The 20479-nt window shown below is 35.7% G+C and overlaps 1 protein-coding gene across 4 annotated transcripts in view; it reads left to right on the forward strand.

The window, feature by feature from the left end:
- LOC150083681 (extracellular matrix organizing protein FRAS1-like) overlaps positions 1-20479 on the forward strand; it is an 866422-nt gene that overhangs the window by 143279 nt on the left and 702664 nt on the right. For all 4 annotated transcript variants that reach the window (XR_016547213.1, XM_090378121.1, XM_090378123.1 and 1 more), the window contains exons 8-11: positions 1254-1358; positions 2111-2153; positions 15686-15819; positions 19822-19911. Coding sequence is in view for 3 of the 4 variants with exons in the window: in XM_090378121.1 (XP_090234247.1) it covers positions 1254-1358; positions 2111-2153; positions 15686-15819; positions 19822-19911 (372 nt within the window). In the remaining variant the exon portion in view is untranslated. The remainder of the gene's footprint in view (positions 1-1253; positions 1359-2110; positions 2154-15685; positions 15820-19821; positions 19912-20479) is intronic.

Below are 20479 nucleotides of genomic sequence, written 5' to 3' on the forward strand. Positions count from 1 at the left end.
AATAGTCTTCTCTTGTGGTGAAACATTACTTATTCAAGATAGTGCAATATCATGCCAACTCATTGTGAAGATATTCACAATATGAGATATTATTAAAACTACCTTTGTAGTATAAATGATGTGTGTGCATTAGCCCATGCATAAGTAAACTCCTTTATACTCTTAAGGCTTTAGCCAACAAATGTCTTTTAGGTATGTATGTGATGGTGATGTTGATTGGTTCTTGATGGCTATAGGGTATTCTGAAGTGAAGCATTATGGAGAGTATGTTTTTTGGAGTCATAGAGGGGGATACTCATTTATTCAAAAGGTTTTTAGATTTGAGCCATCTCTTTCTGGGGTCTGGAGCTTCTGCAGAAGCTCCAGACCCCAGAAAGAGATGTTGCTCCTATGATGTTGCAGAAAGAGATGTTGCTCCAGAAAGTTTTGTTGCTCCTAGAGTAATTGAAGCAGAATTATAGGATTAGTCCTTTTGTGAAAAAATGTTGCAGAAAGAGATGTTGCTCCAGAAAGTTTTGTTGCTCCTAGAGTAATTGAAGCAGAATTATAGGATTAGTCCTTTTGTGAAAAAATGTTGCAGAAAGAGATGTTGCTCCTAGAGTAATTGAAGCAGAATTATAGGATTAGTCCTTTTGTGAAAAAAATGCCTGCTAGTTCTGTTGAGCTTGACAGCCTGACATCCAGAAATGGACAGGATCTGTTTGGTTTTGTCTTGATTTCGAAGCTGAGACTGGTGTTGGCTTTTAAGGTGGGCATGGAAGTTGTGTAGATGGGTAGAGTCATAGTTTCAAGTGATGAGAATATTATCTGTGTAGCTGGTTTAGCAATTGGCTTGTAGGTGGAAGATGTAAAACCTACGAATTCTATGTATTCCCTGAAGACATTGGTTGGAGGATGGATAGGGTTTTCCCCCATGCTGAGATCTGAGGCCAGTTTCTTAGAGCTTCTCAGTCTCTCAGCAGACTAGGCCTACTTTGTCCATCAAAGTTACAACACAGGAAATGTATTATTTTTAGCATTGAGGATTGATACTCTTTCCACATTCTTGTGTCCAGTTAAAAGATCTATTAAAAACTTTCAGTCTGCACTAACACATTTTTTTTTACTCTGGAACACGGTAAAATAATTTTATGCCTCTGAAATGATTTATTACTAAAAGACTCTTATTAATAAGTTGATTGATAATAATTATTAAACCATATATATCTATGTGCCATGTCTTAAAATATTTCTTTTCAATTTTTATTGTACAGGACGGTGAAAGCTGGCATCATGATCTATGCACAGTTTGTCACTGCCAACGTGGTCACGTAACTTGTCATCAGAGAAATTGCCCACATCTGACAAAGTGTAAAAATGTAAGCCTTACTTTTCCCTCTTAAGAATTTCTGATACTTAAATCTTATCAAATATGCAACAATTTTCTCTTGATTTATGTAAGAATACCTAATTTTAGTGTGACTACCTGTTCATGGCATAATATTAGGAAGTGGGATTGTGGTTAATGTAATATTTATAGTGGCATGTACCAATGGAAAAGAATAGATTTAATTTCTACACATTTTTTTTTATTCCACCCACAAGAAAATAACACCCACACCCATGTATATGCAATTTTCAGATAGTTACATTTAAAACACACAAAGGTATTTTCATGTTTTTCTGGTTCATCAGTCAGCAGAGATTAAATCAGACTTTTACAGTAGCATTTTTGGAGATGAGGATTAAATCATTTATGTTAGGTATTTTCATTGTTAAATCTTCTTATTTATACTTGAATTTATATCTCTGTGTTTCTTATACTATTTCCCCTGCTAATTTGCCATTTAGATCAATTTTCAATGATGACAATGTGCTGTTTTGAGATCTGTTAGGAATGCAACCTCCCATTTTAACATTGTTAGAAGAAAAATTGTGATATGGGAAAAAATGACTCATCTAGATTAATATGAACTTTTCCAAGAATATCTTACTCACATTAATCAAACTAGAAGTATATTGTTATTTAAACTTTAATAAAGAAAATATCCAATTTTCATAACTAGAATATAAGGTATGCACCTAAATAAAATTACAAACATTTTTATTTATTCCTTTTTTCCTTCAATAGAGTCAAGAAGATAAGATAGCTAAAAGCTGCCTTCCTTCAAATGGTGAGCATTATTTAATAATACCTCTTTTATTCTATAATTGGTTGTTATAAGAATTTGCAGAAATGTTTAAAAGGGGAATTTTTGTCTCCACTACCTTAGTATTAATATTAAAATGGGCAGATGATGTAAGGAAGCACAGTATATGTGGCATCTGCAGATGAAAATAAATAAATAAATGAAAATAAAATGCTTCCTGGTTTTATATTTTATCTACTTTAAAATATTTATCTAATCCCTCTTTAAATCTACATAAACTTTCTCACTCTAAAAGACTTGGTGGCAATTTGTTTCAGTAGTTGATACTCTTGACTTTTCTTATATATTCCATACATATGGGTTTTCTTTATTTTGATCTATGCCCCCGTGCTTGCATCATATGAGAAAGAAAATATGCTCTCATCATCAAGTTTGCTTCTCAATCAGATCCCCATGCTGATAAACTAGTTGTAAAATTTTTCAGCTTAAAGAACTGGAGTCTCTTAGCATTCCCCAGCTAATCTTGTTATGGCCCTTTCCTTTTACCCGTTTCAAGCAAGTCAATATCTTTCCTGAAACAAAGCTTCCAGACCTGTATACAATATTAAAGATGTGGCATTATCATTATTGATTTGTAGAGTGGAATAATTTTTGCTTTATATCTTTTGGCAAAATTCCTTTCATCAACAACACCCTATATACCTCGTAGCTTTAGTACACTTTTAGAGAACTTCATAATTGGTTGTGTTACAAGGATTCTCATATCCTTTTCATCTTAAACATTGTTGAGTATACCCCTCCCGCAGCTGGTAATTTGGCTTTCAGTCAGTTCAGCTAGTATATTTTACTAAGTTCAATATACATATACAGAATTATAGACTTACAAAGTTGAGACTATTTTTGAATTGCTCTGCAAGACTGAATTGTCCTTTTTAACCCTCAACTGCATTTATAAAGAAAAATATGAGAAAAATAATCACAAATTGATTTTTTTTTTTTCAAAGAAGAGAGAGTATATAACTAGGTTACCCCTCTTGGAATTTAATACATAATTCAGGTTTCAATATTTAGCATAAAAACTGAATTTGTTCATTTAATTAATGGCATTTATCTTTTTCTTGTTCTAGGCTTTCATCAATGTTTTCTGTCTTTTGTTTAATTTAGAGCAGACCTAGGTAACCAAAGTTGTCTAATGGTCAGCCATTTTTTTAAAGCAATAATAAAAATTAATAAATAGATTTATTTATAAAGAGGCATTGTACATGTTGGGCGTAGGTGACAACTCAGTGTTTTTATGGGCATCTATGAGAGCCTGAAGAGTTGGATGGATGGCCTCGAAGGAATTAAAATAGGGGGGGGGGGGGCATTAAGCTCTCAGCTGCCCAACTCAATGCCAGAGCTAACTCTTATGCACCAGGCAACACAGCGGCAACCTTCAGAGCAGAATGCACTGGTCCCACGGGAGCTAGTTATTGTTGATGACTCAATTGTCAGGGAAACGGGGAAATATATTCTGCAAAAAGGATAGGTGGAATAGGACCGGGATATCTCTGCCAGGGGCAAAAGTTTATGATGTAGTAGAGCAGATATCATCTTTTAAGAGCATAAAAGGTGATCTTGTTGTACACTTTGACACTAATGACATTAAATGTAGGAGATCTGTAGGTTTACTTAGCAAGTACAGGTCAATGTTGAAAAAAAAAAAAAAGTCGCGAGTTAGGATTAAATTTGAAAGTGTCTGCAATCCTATCCAGACATGATAGGAGGGAGTATATGATGAGAGCCTTCAATCAATTTGGCCCTGGAGAGATTGTGCAGGGCTCATGGGGTAAAAATTTTTTTTCAGTGTGGTCTGTGCTTGTTAACAGGAGAGATTGCTTTTACAGGGATGGGATACACTTAAATAGAAAGGGTGCAAGAATATTTGCTGATGCTATCAAGGCAATGTTAGGTGAGTTGGAAAACTGCTAGCTTAGTGGGATCCACATACTAATAGATTAACAGTAGCCACAGGCAGAGGTGAAAATGATTCTTGCACTGCTTCTATTGGAATGAGCAGCAGCCCGGAAAGGAAGTTGCTGGGATTTCAGGAACTGCTGGGAGTCATGAATCAAGTAAATACATGGGCTGTGTTAGAGTAACTAAGAGTAAGAACAGGTGCATGTATACTTTCACTTGCACCAGTGCTAGAAGTACAGTAAATAAATTTGATGAATTTGAACTGCTGATCAAGGCATCAAAGGCAGATATTGTTGGGATATCAGAGATGTGGTGTCATTCAGATATAAGGGATGCAGAATTAGAATTTGGGGAGTTCAATGTGGAAATAAAGGGTAGACAGAAAAGGAGGGGGGTTATGCTGTTAGTTAAAAAAATACAAAGTCAAGGAAGTGCATCCAGTTGACATAGATAGACAGTGCGATGTTTAGTCAGTTTGGTGTGACATAAGCACTGAGAAAGTAAAAATTAAGGTAGGAGTTTGTTATAGGTCTAATAACTCTGATGAGTACAATGAACAATTATACAGAGAAATAGAGTGCGCCAGTAAATCAGTGTCTTATAATGGGGGATTTTAGCTTCCCAGGTATAGACTGGAACTTGTGGGTTGGTCAATTGCACACTAGCAAGGCTTTTGTGGATTTATTGGATGATTGTTTTCTACAGTGGCATGTTAGAGAGGCAAAAAGAGGGAGTAACTCTTGATCTGATTATCAGCAGTGATTATTTGTGCATTAAGAATTTACAGATAGAGGCACCACTAGGAGGCAGTGATCACAGTGTACTGATGTGAGATTTACTTAAAGATGTAACTACCATCAGGGTTAAAGAGAAGGGTTTTTGCTTTTGGAAAGGTGACTACAGTGGTCTCAGAGATGTTTTAGCTTCTATACAGTGGGACCAACTGATGATGTTACCAACATCAAATTCTAAATGGGAAGCATTCAAGGAAGTAATTTTGGAAGCTACTTTTTGTTCCAAGTAAGAAATACTGCTCTAGGCTTAGACCCAAATGGATGTCAATTGAACTAAAGAGACTCATAGCAGAGAAGAAAAATGCATGGGATGCACATAAATTGTCAGGCGACACAGAAGCCTATGGTAGATACAAGCTAGTCAGTAATCAAATCACAAAGGAAGTTAGGCAAGTGAAGGCAGATTATGAAATATCTTTGGCAAAGGATGCAAAGAAAAACAGCAAAGACTTCTTTACTTTTATAAACTCTAAAAGGAAGGTGATGAATCAGATTGGTCCACTTTATATCAATAGTTTGACTGTAGATGATCATTCTCAGATAGCTGCCGAAATAAATGACTATTTTGCATTTACATTCACACATGAGGAGTTATTCAAGGAGGAAAATGCCAGATGTTTATCCAACTCTAACAGGGAGTTAAATGATTTTGTAATAATTGAGAGCAAAGTGGAGGAGAAATTGTTGAAGTTAAACATAAGAAAGGCACCTGTGGTAGATTAGCATTAGCAAAGGCACATGATGCAAGAAAGCAAGCTTATATAGCATCTGCCAAAAAAAAAAACCCCTTCTCATTTCACCCATCCATTCCCTCCTGATGTTTGTCTAGTTCTGCCTTAAATCTGTTTAAGCTATTAACTTCTACAACGACAGATGGAAGTTTGTTCCAGAAATCAACCACCCACTGGCTAAAGGCAAACTTCCGCACATCTATCCTACAAAACTGTCTTTCCTCAATTTGAATTTATGCCCTCTCAGGCAGATTATTCTGAGCAAGATCGGTAAAATCCCATCAGAATTGAGCATGCTCAAACCATTCAAGGCTTTATACACCGCAATCAGATCACCTCGCAGGTGCCTAGTCTCCAGACACTAATTTCCAAAACTTTAGCCTTTCTTCGTAAGAGCAACCCTTTGTTCCATTCTCTTGTTGCCCTTCTGTGTACTCATTCCAGCAGCTCTACATCCTCCTTAAAATGAGACTACCAGACCTGTATACAGTACTCAATTCCATTGCCTTATACAAGGGGATAATCACCTCCTTATCACTGCTAGAAAAATTCCTGTATATCATTGACAAGGCACCATGAGCCACTCTTGCAGACCATTTGCACTGCTCAGAAAACTTCATATCTGCCTGCACAAATACCTCCAAGGTCCTTTTCATTCTCTAGCACTGTCAGTGTAGTACCACACAGTTGATACATTACTCTGGGGTTTCTGCTTCCCATATGCAGTACTTTACATTTGTCAATGTTAAACTTCGGTTGCAACCTCTCAGCCCATCTGCTCAACACATCTAGATCCTGTTGCAGCAGTGTACTGTGATTAGTGCCACTAACAATTGTGCCGACCTTTGTAGCATTTTCAACATTTGACATTAAGCCTGATATACAATAATCAATATCATTAATAAATAAAGAAAAAAGAATGGACCCAACACTGAACCCTGAGGGACTCCACTAATAACATTATTCCACGAAGAGCAGTGACCATTGATTACCACTCTCAGTCTTCTCTGATTCGACCTTCCCTTTATCCATAGGAGCAATTTGCCTCCAATGCCACACTGCTCTAATTTGTGCAGCAGTCTTCCACGTGCAACGGTATCAAAAGCCTTTCTAAGATCCAAATATATAATATCAAATTTATTCTTTGCATCCAGTTCCTTTGTGACCACATCATAGTATCTAATCAAATTGGACAGACAAGACTTCTCTTAACAAATCCATGCTGTGTCCAAGCTATAACTGAAGTCTTGTCTAGGTTCTGCAGTGGTTCTTCAACCAGTGCCTCCATTAATTTCCCCAGAACAGAAATTAAATTAACAGGTCTGTAATTACTTATGTTGCCCTTTGATTCTCCTTTTTGAATTGGGGACACATTCGCACATCTCCAGTCCATGGGGACCTCCCCTGAATCCAAGGAAGCTCTCATAATTATGGCTTAGGGTTTGCTTACTTCCCTTGCTGCCTCCTTTAATATAAGTGGATAGATTCCATCCACCCCAGGTGCCTTTCTTATGTTTATCTTAAACAATTTCTCCTCCACTATCCTCTCAGTTATTACAAAATCATCTAGCTCACTGCCAGAGTTTAATTCACTTCTGACATTCCCCTCCCTGAATAGCTCCTTGTGTGAATGTAGATGCAAAATACTCATTTAGTTTGTTAGCTACCTGAGCAGGATCATCAACAGTTGAACCATCGATATCAAGTGGACCAATCTGATTCATCCCGTTCCTTCTAGAGTTTACATAAGTAAAGAACTCTTTGTTGATTTTCTTTGCATCCTTTGCCAAAGATTTCTCATAACCTGCCTTTGCCTACGTAATCTCCTTTGTGACTTGGTTGCAGACCAACTTATGTCTATCATAGGTGTCCATGTCACCCATTAATTTATATGTATCCCATGCATTTTCTTCTCTGCCATATGTCTCATTAGTTCATCTGACATCCATTGAGGCCTAACCTTGAACAATATTTCTTAGTTGGTATGTAAAGCCTAGTAGTTTCCAAGATAAATTCTTTGAATGCTTCCCATTTTGAATTTGCTGTTGGTAACATCATCAGTTGGTCCCACCGTATAGAATTTAAATGCTGTCTCAGACCACCGTAGTTGCCTTTACAAAAGAAAAAACCCTTCCCTTTACCCCTGATGGTAGTTACCTCTTTAGTAAATCCCACTTTAGCACACTGTGATCACTGCCACGTAGTGGTTCCTTTATCTGCAGATTCTTAATGCATGAAGAATCACTGCTGATAATCAAATCAAGAGTATTCCTCCCTCTAGTTGCCTCCCGAACATGCTGATGTAGAAAACAATCATCCAATAAATCCACAAAAGCCTTGCTAGTGTGTGAGTGACCAACCGACAAATTCCAGTCAATATCTGGGAAATTAAAATACCCCATTATAAGACACTCTGATTTACTGGCCCACTCTATTTCTCTGTACTGTTGTTTATTATACTCATCAGAGTTATTAAGCCTATAACACACTCCTACTGTCAATTTTGCTTTTCCAGCATTTATGTCACACCAAACTGGTTTGACACTGCATTGTCCTGCACTGGACAGATGGGATCTATCCAGTTATATTAAAGGAGGTAGCAAAGGATGTAAGCAAATCCATAGCCATAATTATGAAAGCATCCTTGGACTGGAGGTTCCCACAGACTGGAGATGTGCAAATGTATCTCCAATTCACAAAGGAGGACAAAGGGTGGCACAAGAAATTACAGACCTGTTAGTTTAACTTCTGTTCCAGGGAAGATAATGGAGTCACTGTTTAAAAGAGCAGTGCAGGATCATCTAGACAAGAATGCAGTTATATTTGAGACACAGAATGGGTTTGTTAAGGGGAAGTCTTGTCTGTCCAATTTCACTGGATACTATGATGTGATCACAAAGGAACTGGATGCAGAAAATAATTTTGATATGATATACTTGGATTTCAGGAAAGCTTTTGATACTGTTGCACATGGAAGGCTACTGTACAAATTGGAGCAGTATGGTGTTAAAGTCAAGTTGCTACATTGGATAAAAGGATGGATGAGTGGGAGAAGACAGAGTCGTAATCAATGGATTCTAGTCTACGTGGACTAATGTTTTTAGTGGTGCCTTGCAGGGTTCGGTGTTGGGCCAATTGTTGATTTGTATATTTATCAATGATATTGATGAAGGTATATCAGGCTTAATGTCCAAATTTGCAGATGATACAAAGGTTGGCAGGGTTGTTAATAACATGAATGACAGTATGCTGCTGCTGCTGCAACAAAGTATTAAAGTATTAAATGCTGGTACAAACTTCCATCTGTTGTGGAAGTTGATAGCTTAAAGAAATTCAAGCCAGAACCAGACAAACGTATGGAACGAATGGATCAGTGAAATGGGAAGGGTTTTTTTTTTTTTTTTTTTGGCTGATGCTGTATAAGCTTGCTTTCTTGCATCATGTGCCTCTACTAATGCTAATGCTAATAGACTCTTTTTGTATATAACTTTGAACAAACTGGATATGCTAGTTGCTGTATTGAGTTCATATTGTGGAGGCACTTTTCCACGAGTTATCTGGTTTTGCACCACTCTAAATTAACAGCACTTCTCCAATCGAGAAGTATACTGCTATTTATTTAATACTATATGCCACTATCAGACCACTGTTTTGACTCTGTTTGGGGTTTCCTCGGTTGGTATGTTGGCACTGTGAACGCCTGAATGATCCAGTGAAGATATGTAGCTACAATATATGAGAGCTGGTGTAGTAAATGAAATAGATGTGTTTAAATCTAGGGCAAAAGCCTCGATCTATGAAAGTTATAAAAAGTCATTGTGCATTTTGGGCATAGCCTCTTTCTGTACATAGGATCGAAACTATGGTCTGGATAGTGGCTTACACTTTATATAAATTGCATTATACTTCTCTATTGAGAAGTGCTTCTTATTTCAAGTAATGCAGTACCAAACCAACTTGTGGTGAAATGCCTCTACAATACAAGAACAATGTACAAAGTAGTAAACCCAGTTGGCTCAAATCTGTGTATACAAAGAAGCTATGTCTTATATATACAGTGACTTTTATAGTTTTCATAGCTTGATGCTTTTGCCCTAGACTTAAACATGTTTGTGTATTTAATTGTTTATTTATTTATTTATTTTTAATATAGGTTTTTTGAAGGCAACTGTTTGTTGAAATTAAAAATCTCAATTTTTTTGATAATAATAAAGTTTATTTTATACTTCCTAGAATATGTGTGAAATTCACAAAGTAATTTATACTTCTAAAGTAAAGTGTCACAAGTAAAAAAAAGCTTTTTGTTTTTAATTAATGCAGAACTGTGAAGTGGCACTTGAAGTTTAATATTAACAAATGCAAGGTGCTTCATATGGGATTGCAATAAACTGAGATTAACATATCAGCTGTGTGGTACCATACTTAAGGCAGTGGAGAATGAAAAAATATCTGAAGATAATTGTGCAGTCAATTGTGAAGTTCTATGAGCAGTGCAGACAGGCTTTCAAGACAGCTCATGGAGTTTTGTCAGTGATGTACAGGAATTTTCCCAGTATAAGGAGGTGATTTTCCCATTGTATAAGGCAGTGGCTAGGCCACATCTTGATTACTGCATACAGGTCTGGAAGCCTCATTTTGGAAGGATGTGGACCTGTTGGCATGAGTGCAGAAAAGAGCAACAAGATTGGTGAAGGGAGCAAAAGGGTGCTTTTACCAGGAAAGGCTTCAGTTTTGCAAATTGCAGCATCTGGAGACTAGGCACCTGTAAGGAGATATGAATGAAGTGTTTAAGGCCTTGAACGGATTGTGTAAGCTCAATGCTGATAGAATCTTTCCTCTTGCCTTACACACACACACACACACACACACACACACACACACACACACACACACACACACACACACACACACACACACACACACACACACACACACACACATGGGGGGGGGGGCATAATTCAAATTGTGGAAGGATAGTTGCAGGTTGAATGCGCATAAATTTGCCTTCAGCTAGAGGGTGGTTGATTGTTGGAACAAATTCCCATCTGGTGTTGTAAAGGTGTGTAGTTTGAATAAATTCAAGGAGTAACTACACTGTTGTACAAAACTTAAGGACCAACACAATTTCTAAAGGTTACAACCACAAAATCAAACGAAACAGCCTGTGCATCACCGTTTACAGTGATGCATCGAACTCAAGGACTGGGCAGCAGCACAATTGGGTAAGGTACTCTTTACTGATGAGAGTAGATTCGGTCTCAGCAGCGATTCTGGACATCAGCTGATCTGGCGAGAGGTTGGCACATGGTATCACCCCACAAACATCACCAAAAGGGATCGATATGGTGGTCGAGGTGTTCTCATCTGGGGTGGCATTATCTTTGATGGATGTACACAATTCCAGATACTGGAAGGCGGTACTGTAACCGGTGCACGCTACTCTACAGAGGTAATCCTTCCCCATGTGCGTCTGTTCCGAGGTGCCATTAGCCTTGAGTTCGTGTTTATGGATGATAACGCCACACCTCATCGCACTGCAGCTGTTGATATGCTTTTGGAAAGTGAGGAGGTTGTGTGTATGAATTGGCCTGCCCATATCCACTGATCTAAATCCCATCAAACACATATGGGATGCTCTGGGGAGATGCCTAGTGGCACGTCCACACCCACCAGAAAATCTTCACCAGCTGAAGATGGCACTGACAGAGGAATGGACGATGTTACCGCAGAACTTATCAACAACATTGTTCTAAGTATGGACAGGTGGTGCAAAGCCTGCATTGACATTAGTGGTGGCTATATCTCCTACTGAGGATCTTTGGCAGTAATGCATCTGTATCATGCCAGCTAGTGCTATATTGCCATTTTTGAATAAAGTCCCTCTGTACTGTTTTGTTTCCATTGTTGTGTCGGTGTTGTTTCCTTCATTATTTCTGTACCTCACAAGGTTCCTTTGGTATTCTTTTCCCATATCCAGGCTACTCCTATGAGAATCTACAGGTGAAAACCTGACTAGTCCTTAAGTCTTGCACACCACTGTATATAAACTGTTATAGAAGATGGAGAGGGGAAGTGTTGGCTGTTTTTTTTTTTTTTTTGCCAATGCTGTATAAACTTTCTTCCTTGTATCATTTTCCACTGTAACTACTACTAATAATAATAACACAAAAAAAATAATCCAGTGTAACTGCAGTACTCACTACTATAAAACACCATGCCACATTTTTTCTGAGTGTGCAAATGGTCAGCCACAAATCCAGATAGAATAACAGTTTTCATTTTGGACTTGTGTTAATTTTCTTGAAAAGGTGTGATATATGTTTTTGATGTGTGTGCTCAGCAGGGTATGTACATATTTATATATGTTTTGAAGGTCATTTCAAATAATGTCTGTTGATGCAAATTGTGTTGAAATCATTGAGTATGTGCTACTGTCTCTGTATTTCTAAGTAGTAATTGATATAGGTGTATAATAGATTGGAGTACAAAATAACTTTGAAAATTGGAGGAGAAGGGAGAGGAGGCAGAGATCACAACTGTTATCCTCAGTTGTCCAATTTAAAATAAGTTCATTTTTTTTTTTTAAACTCTGGATGATCACACAGTCAGGGTTCACAAGATAGAGAGAATACAAGAAACAACACTGTATTTAGCAGGCACGTAGACTTGAACCACAGTCACTCAACATGCATGTACTTATGCACTCTCATGCTTGACTACTCACTATGATAGAAGCTAAAGTTGAAGAAATTCTCTAGAATTCACATTCAGAAGTTGATGAAATTGAGCCAAGTGTTATATAAATAGATGTAGAAGATGTTATTGCATTAAAAAAAAATCACATTACTTTTTTCATGCTTTTTAAAGTATGCTCCTTTACAATTATATGTCTATGAAATTTCATGAAAAACTGAATTTAAGGATACTGATATCTCTTTAGATATTTGTATATCTAAAGAGATATATAGATATACAAATATTTGTATATCTGTGAAAAATCACAAGTATCTTTGATGGTTTTTTTTTTTTTTTTTTTACTCAAATTAAGGGAAGGAGAGATTTTTACTCAAATTAAGGGAAGGAGAGATATTCTCTTTCAAGTTCATGTGATTTCTTGAATATAGCAGCAGTGAAGCATTAAGCATCATGTGATTGCACTGATGAAATATAAAATAAGTAAAAGTTTCATTCTGTATACTGACATAGCTGCCATGATCCCAAAGAGTTTGTTTTCATCATAACTACTTATGCTGGCTGTAAACTAGTACCCCAGCTAGTCATTGGTCATGTATTTTTTTGTGGCAGCATTTGTATTCAAGAAGTCATATTTATAGAATAAATTTGTAATGGATCTGTATTTTATTCTCATATGTCACAGAAATCTGAATGGCTGTTGTATTCAGATAATTAGTAGTGTTGACTTTAGGAAAGCTTTGCCATATGTTTAAAATGAAAAGGGCAGGTGTGCTTTAATTTGGAATACACAAGGAAGAGAACTTCAGTTGTGATGGTTGATGTTTTTAGCCTCTGGATCATAACTGTAGAAGCATGTTTTAGCCTGTTTTTTTAAAGAAGTTTTCTTTAATTTCATTGTTTTCTAACACATTCAGGCAAGTGGCTGATCATAAAATATTGACTTAACCTCTAAAAACTAAGATATTTTAATTGGTCAGTGTAGGGAATGGTTTGGTAATTTTCAAAGGAGGCTATTTCAACATACTTATTCTGCCTGTCCCTGCCAGTACTGTAAGCACTTGTTAAATTCAGGTTTTCAGAATTGTCTAAAGCTGCTTTATTGTGTTTTATTTGTTTTCACATCTTCAAATCTTTTACTTCTCAAGGTATTTTTTCATTTAGGTAGTATAAAAAAGAAAGTTCACAGAGCTGTATTAAGTGGGTATGGAGATTATTTTGCCCTAAGAATACTTTTATAGCTAAAAATTACTGAAAATACTGAGCAGTATAGGTTGGTTCATTATTACAGTGAATTTGCTACCCAAGTGGATCCCATTTTTGCAACTGTTTATAACATCATTTATGAAGATATTTTGTCTGGCAAATAGAAATGTTTGTTGATTGTCTGACTTAGCAGGGTATATGCATGGCACACAACATGGTTGTTATTGAAAAAAAATGAACAATTGCACTCTGACATTGGTGTGTGCTGATCTGATGTGCTTTATTTTGGTATAGCAAGAAAGAATTTCCATTGCTGTTTAGTCTCAGGGTCCTAACTGTAGATGTGTATTTCATCACCTGTTATGTTTTTTAAAGAAGTTTTCATTGTTTTCTGCACATTCAGGCATGTGGTTCTTTTTCTGTTTCTCTGTTAGCATTTGTAGAATTAACTTTTTGAAATGTACTGCATTTCCAAATCCTTACCTAAAATGGTTTGCATGAGACATATGCTACTGCAACAGGATCTGGAAAGGTTGAGCAGATGGGCTGAGAGGTGGCAAATGAAGTTTAACATTGACAAATGTAAAGTGCTACACATGGGAAACAGCAACCCGAGAGCAACGTATCAACTCTGTGGTACTACACTGACAGTGGTAGAGAATGAAAGGGACTTGGGGGTTGTTGTGCAGGCAGATATGAAGTTCTCTGAGCAGTGCAGACGGGCTGCAAGAGTAGCTCATGGAGTATTGTCAATGATATACAGGAATTTTTCCAGCAGGAATAAGGAAGTGATTATTCCCTTGTATAAGGCAATGGTCAGGCCACACCTAGAGTACTGTATACAGGTCTGGAGGCCTCATTTCAAGAAGGATGTAGAGCTGCTGGAATGAGTACAGAGAAGGGCAACAAGATTAGTGAATGGAACAAAGGGGTGCTCTTACGAAGAAAGGCTTAAGTTTTGCAAATTACAGTGTCTGGAGACTAGGCACCAGCGAGGTGATCTGATAGAGGTGTATAAAGCCTTGAATGGTTTGAGCATGCTCAATGCTGATGGGATTCTTCCTCTAGCTCAGAATAATCACCTGAGAGGGCATAAATTCAAATTGAGGAAAGACAGATGTAGGATAGATGTGCGGAAATTTGCCTTTAGCCAGCGGTTGGTTGGTTGGTGGAACAGACTTCCATCCCTTGTAGTGGAGGTTGATAGCCTAAATAAGTTTAAGGCTCAGCTGGACAGGTATTTTGAACGAACAGAGGGGTGAAGTGGAAGTGGGTTTTTTTTTTTTGGCTGATGCTGCATAAGCTTGCTTTCTTGCATCAAATGCCTCTACTAATGCTAATGCTAATATAAAATGCCACCCTCGCCATACCTTTCTCAAATAGGCAGTCTTTTATCATTTTACACTTAATTAAATATTTCAGATACCAATTAATTGTTACTGCTGCTTGAAGAGTATCCTGAATGTTCATTGTGTTCCAACAGACATTTGCCCTCCTTTGAAATAACAGAACTATCCAAAAAAGTCATGCACAGCTCATTGTTGCCTCTCCAAATCTTGTTGTACTTTTCAGTCACTGTCTTTCTGATTTTAGCACAAAATTTAACACACACACACACACACACACACACACACAAAGTGCAGTACATCAAAGAAACATTCCAAATTTAAGTGCTGAGCATGAGTGACTGAAGCAGTGGAATGAGCTTGAAGTGTACCTAAATGTGCAGTAACATGACAGGCAATATTTGTTGATGCAGTCTCCACTCGGTGCATTTTATCAGAAATATGCATTCACTGTCATTCTTTTTTTTGATTAACCCTTTATATGTGGAACACCGAATAAATTATTACTGACTTAGTTTAAAATAGAACTTATCATAATACTTGAACTGTATTAAGGGGAAAGAAAACCTTTTGGAAGGATAACACTATTGACACAAACTAGGGAAAAAAAATCTGAAAATCACTTTGCATTTCAGCTGCAGTGCTTTGTATTACCAGAGAAGGTATAAATTATTTGATGAATGCACGATGAATACTAATAAATTTGGTTAAATAATTATGCAGTATACATTTTATCCATTTTTTTTTGTTTCCAGTTTTAAGCAAATAATTTTGTTATTACTGGTTAATACTTTTAAATTTGTTTTCTTTATTTATGCCTTTTTTAGATTCCTGTTATCATGGAGGGAAAATGTACTATAGTGGAGATTTATGGAATATAAATGACTGTGAATTTTGTATATGTTCAAAGGGAGCTGTTCACTGTCAAGTTGCATTCTGTCAGCAGCCATTCTGTTCAGAGGCAAGATGACTTTATTAGATAAATTTGTTAATAATTTAAATAAAATACCATTGTTGTCATTGTTCAAAGAATAAATTTGTGATAGTGATATTTAATTCTTAGAAAAGAATATTTTATCAGTCTAATTTTTTATATAGAAAGTTTCAGATATGGGTTATAAAAAATGACTCTCTGTTGATTCTTCAGGCATTATTTGTATGGGGGTGATTTAGATGAAAATGTCAATTATTTTTCCAATAACTGGCAGTACCTTATTTTTCAAAAAGATTTCTACCGTAGTTTAGGCACTTGTATCATCTCCATACCAGATTTTTTATAATGTACTCATAGAAGTCTTGATTGCTGTTGGCACAATTATTTGACATCTTGCTTCACTTTGTTGGCCATGTGGAATCAGTGTCCTGCCAGATAATTTTTAAGTTGTCTAAAAACATGAAAATTGCAAGACAACAAGCTTGGACTCTACAGATGATTCTTAATCACTTCTCAGTGTAGTTTTTGGATGGTTGCCAAAGTTGAGCTGTGTGTTTTTGCCCATTATTTTGTAACAGAATGACACCTTTAGTCAAAAACAACTGGGTCTCTTGTTTTTTATGGAAAATTACAAACAGATAAACTTTAGATCTGAGCATAATTATGTGTTTTTCACCTCTACATATGGAATGGCACAGAAACAGTCTCTATGTGTTGAAGAACAGCATGAACACCATAGTATCTTCCTAAAAGTATTTTTAACATTTCATAAGTTTTTGTTGTACTTTTTCCTAATTTGAAACATAATTAGGAAATCTAGAAATCTTTACAGTGCAACACATTTTCCAAAAAAAAAAAAAAAAAAAAAAAATCATAATTTTACAATACATAAATATTAAGAAAGCAATCTGACACTTGTATCTTTGATTGCATTTGTCACTAGGAATCCAAACAAAACAAGGGTGACATTTCTCTTTTTGTCTGCAAACTACTCTTGCAGATTACACCTAATATGGTTGATTATGCAGTGTTTCCATGAGTTAACCAGCTTGAACAGCTGATCGTGAACAGAGATAGAAAATGCACAGTGTGTGTGGGGGGGGGCTGGGAAAATGCATGTGTCATTAAATTTATGATCACTCTTCCACAAACTGACTTACTGACATGCACAAAAAATAGATTTATGCCTCATTTATATAGCTGAGTAGTGAAATATACAGCTATACATTAATACACCATGTAACTGTTTTTTGGTTTTCTTGGTTCCCTTTTAGACTAAACAAGACAAATTTGTAATGAATGGTGCCCTGTGAGCCAAAAAAATATAAGCATGATCCATGATCTTCACATTTGATTGAGATTTTTCTTGCCCTTTTTTGGGCCTTTGAGAAGAGAAAATCTTCCATTCAGAGGACCTGGCTTTTATTTCTGGGGCATAGCCATACACCTACAATTCATCTCCAATAATTTTGGTAAATGTAAATTGTGGGTCAGCAGCAGCATCACTTTGAAGAAATTGATATGCAAGAACTTCCCATTTTTATTGATCATCTGAGGATGCGAGGTACAAACTTGGCTGAAACATATTGCAATACCCAAATCTTGTGTTAAAATTGACAGGCATATCCCATATACCAGTTTCACTAGCAACTTCTCACAGTGTTAAACATTGATCACTCCTGATCAGATCAAAAACCTGAGTGACTGAATCGTTAGTTTTGAAGTTGAAGGGTGGCCAGAGTGATGATTATCAACAGGCAAGCAGACTTCTTTAAATTTTGTGAGACACTGAAAAGTTTTTTAATGACACATAGCATCTTTCTGAATTTTTTTTTAAACATTTCATGGGTTTTTGTGCATTTTTTTCCTAATTTGAAACAAAATTTGATGCACATTTGATTTGCGGTAAAATTACTTATTTTGAAATGCAGAAAAACACATACAATGCCTATTAATTTATGCTAATTTAGACTGACCGCAGATAAACAGGTTATTCCTGTGTTATCTGCAGTCAGTTATAATATTTTATAATATTTTGTAAATGAGTCATTGTTGCAGCCCTACAAAACATTTGGGGACTAAGATCAGTCCCCAAATGTTTTGATCATACTTCGTACATTAACTGTTTTTAAATATATTACTCAAAATATGACATGAATAATCATATATTTTTAAATCTAGTGTAAGAGGTGCCCAAGTGATATATGTAAACTTAAATGTTCCAATAAACTAAAATTAATTTCACAAAAATTACACACATGAAAGAAAAACATGTTTCATTTTGTTAATTTCCATATACTGTATTTTAATTCTAAATTTAATGTGATTTATTCTGAAATTGCTACATTTGAAAGGATGAGACATTTCATCATTTTATTTCAGTTAATTTGTGAGCAAAAAGGTATATCTAGAAATGTAAATCTGTGAAAATGTATAAAATGCTTTCATATATATCAGATGATTTTCTATCAATGGATAAAGACCACTAAAGGAATAATATTTTAATGCTTTTCTGTGATGTTATTTCATTGGGAAACTTGGATAAGCTCCAGTTATTTTTACACAAATTCTGTTTTCTTATGTCTTTATGTAGTTCTTTGTTGCACAGAGGATATTTTACATTATATTTGGTTATAAACATTGATTGGCTCTAAGTGTTTGCAAAGTTCTAGTACAACTTCTAATCCTATTATTTGCTGAGATCTTGTCAGTGATATTCTTTGTTGGGATGAAATCCTTTATTCCTCATTCTACCCTTAATTCTGTATCATCTAAACTAATTAAGTTTAAATTTCCAACAAATGTGCTAAGGCTGTTCAAGGTGATATATCACAATTGACTTATATCCAAATCTCCATCTTCATTTTCTGCCTATACTAAAGATCATAACAAGCTGTTACCATATATTCTGTGTATAAGTTGACTTGATGTATAAGTCAACTTCTAGTTTTTGCCTTGAAAATTCATACAGTTCATATGTTTGTTGTCACCCCCTCTTTCTAGAGACATCTTTTGCACTTTGCGAATTACAGTAAAATCTGCATTAAGAACCACTGGCTGCTAAATCCATTTATTTTTGCTCTTTCTTTCAAAAGTTTATATTATAACATTTTATTGCACTCACATTTGACTGTAAACTGAGCAGTAAGATATTCCTAGAGTACTTCCTAATATAGCAAATTACAAAATCTAATCTATAAACATAGGCAACAACATGATCACTTTGATTGATTCTATAAATGTACATGAAAGGCTTTGATTTTGTAGCTGAGCCATTCCTTGTTGTCTGTTTAGTATTATACTGCTAATTGGTATTTCTGTAAACGATGCCCCTATATGGAAGTGGGAGTTATTAGAAATTGTCAGTCGTGAAATTAAACCTGAAAACATAACTCCTGATGAATTCCATTAACTGTTTTTGTGTGATGAAGAGGATGGATTAATTCTTTGTTTTAAAAGATTTATAGCAATATTTGTTTGTGTAAAAGAATATGCAGCAATGTGTAGATATACTGGTATTAATTCATGTCTTTCTAACTCTAAGAAAGTACCCTCATTTCAAGCTTAAGATTTTATACTTGGCATATAAGTTAGCTTTAAAATTTTAGACAATTTTGTTTAGTGTTTCAAAGGTCGACTTATACCCTGGAATACATGATAATAAATCCAAACTGATTTTGAAAAGGCTGAGGTAAGAAATTTGACTCTTGCACTTTTGGTAGTTGAGCCTTCTGTTCTCTTGCCAGAGCTTTTGGCTGAAACTTCTGTCCATTGTACTTTCACCTCTCTGCAGTCGAATAATTTATTATATCTTCATCTAAAGATAATCCTGACTTTTTTTTATCATTGTATGTTTATTTTCTAACTTTTGCATTGATGATTATTATTCCTAGAAATTTTTCTAAATTAATTTATATTGAAAATATTCCTATATATTTTATAGAAACTATTATAATATGTGAGTTTATTTTTATTTTGCAATTATATTTTGAGAATATTAACTAAACTCTTGATTATTTCTTAATTTAGGGACAACTACTTGAAGAGAAGCCAGGTGTATGTTGTGCACAGTGTACTTCTGAATATAGAATTTGCAAAGATGGAAGCCATTCTTATAAAGTAAGAGGTGTGTGTGTGTGTGTGTGTGTGTGTGTGTGTGTGTGTGTGTGTGTGTGTGTGTGTGTGTGTGTGTGTGTGTGTGTGTGTGTGGTATAGAGGTTGCAGTGTAACACTATATAAGGGAAAAACTAAGCTAAGGTCAAAATGGCGTATTGTTTAAAATTTATATTCTAAATTTTAATTTCCATTTTGGAAACACCCTCAGTAATTCTCTCTATTTTAATTTACTGTTTCTCCCCCAACTACTTAACCATCCCTTTATCTATATTAGTAACTTGCCCCGAATGCCAAAGAGCTCCAATTCATATGTAATCATTGATATGAATCAAAGACTTTAAATCCATGTATATGGTTAGTTGGTTGGTTTTAATGGAAGTTTATTAGCACAAGGGCAACTAAAGCCAAATTGTGTCTGTCACTGTAATTCTGCAAATGAAGTCCAGGTATACAGTGTCAAAATTATTTGTCATGGCACAGTAGTAGTACTGTGTTGTAGTACTGCCACAGTAGTGCATAATTATCCAAAACATCCAAGCGGGTCATGAACTGCAGTGTTTGGGGCACTGCC

This window comes from Mastigoproctus giganteus, chromosome 7 (genome assembly GCF_048544385.1).
Source record: "Mastigoproctus giganteus isolate SK-2022 chromosome 7, ASM4854438v1, whole genome shotgun sequence".
NCBI lineage: Eukaryota > Metazoa > Arthropoda > Arachnida > Uropygi > Thelyphonidae > Mastigoproctus > Mastigoproctus giganteus.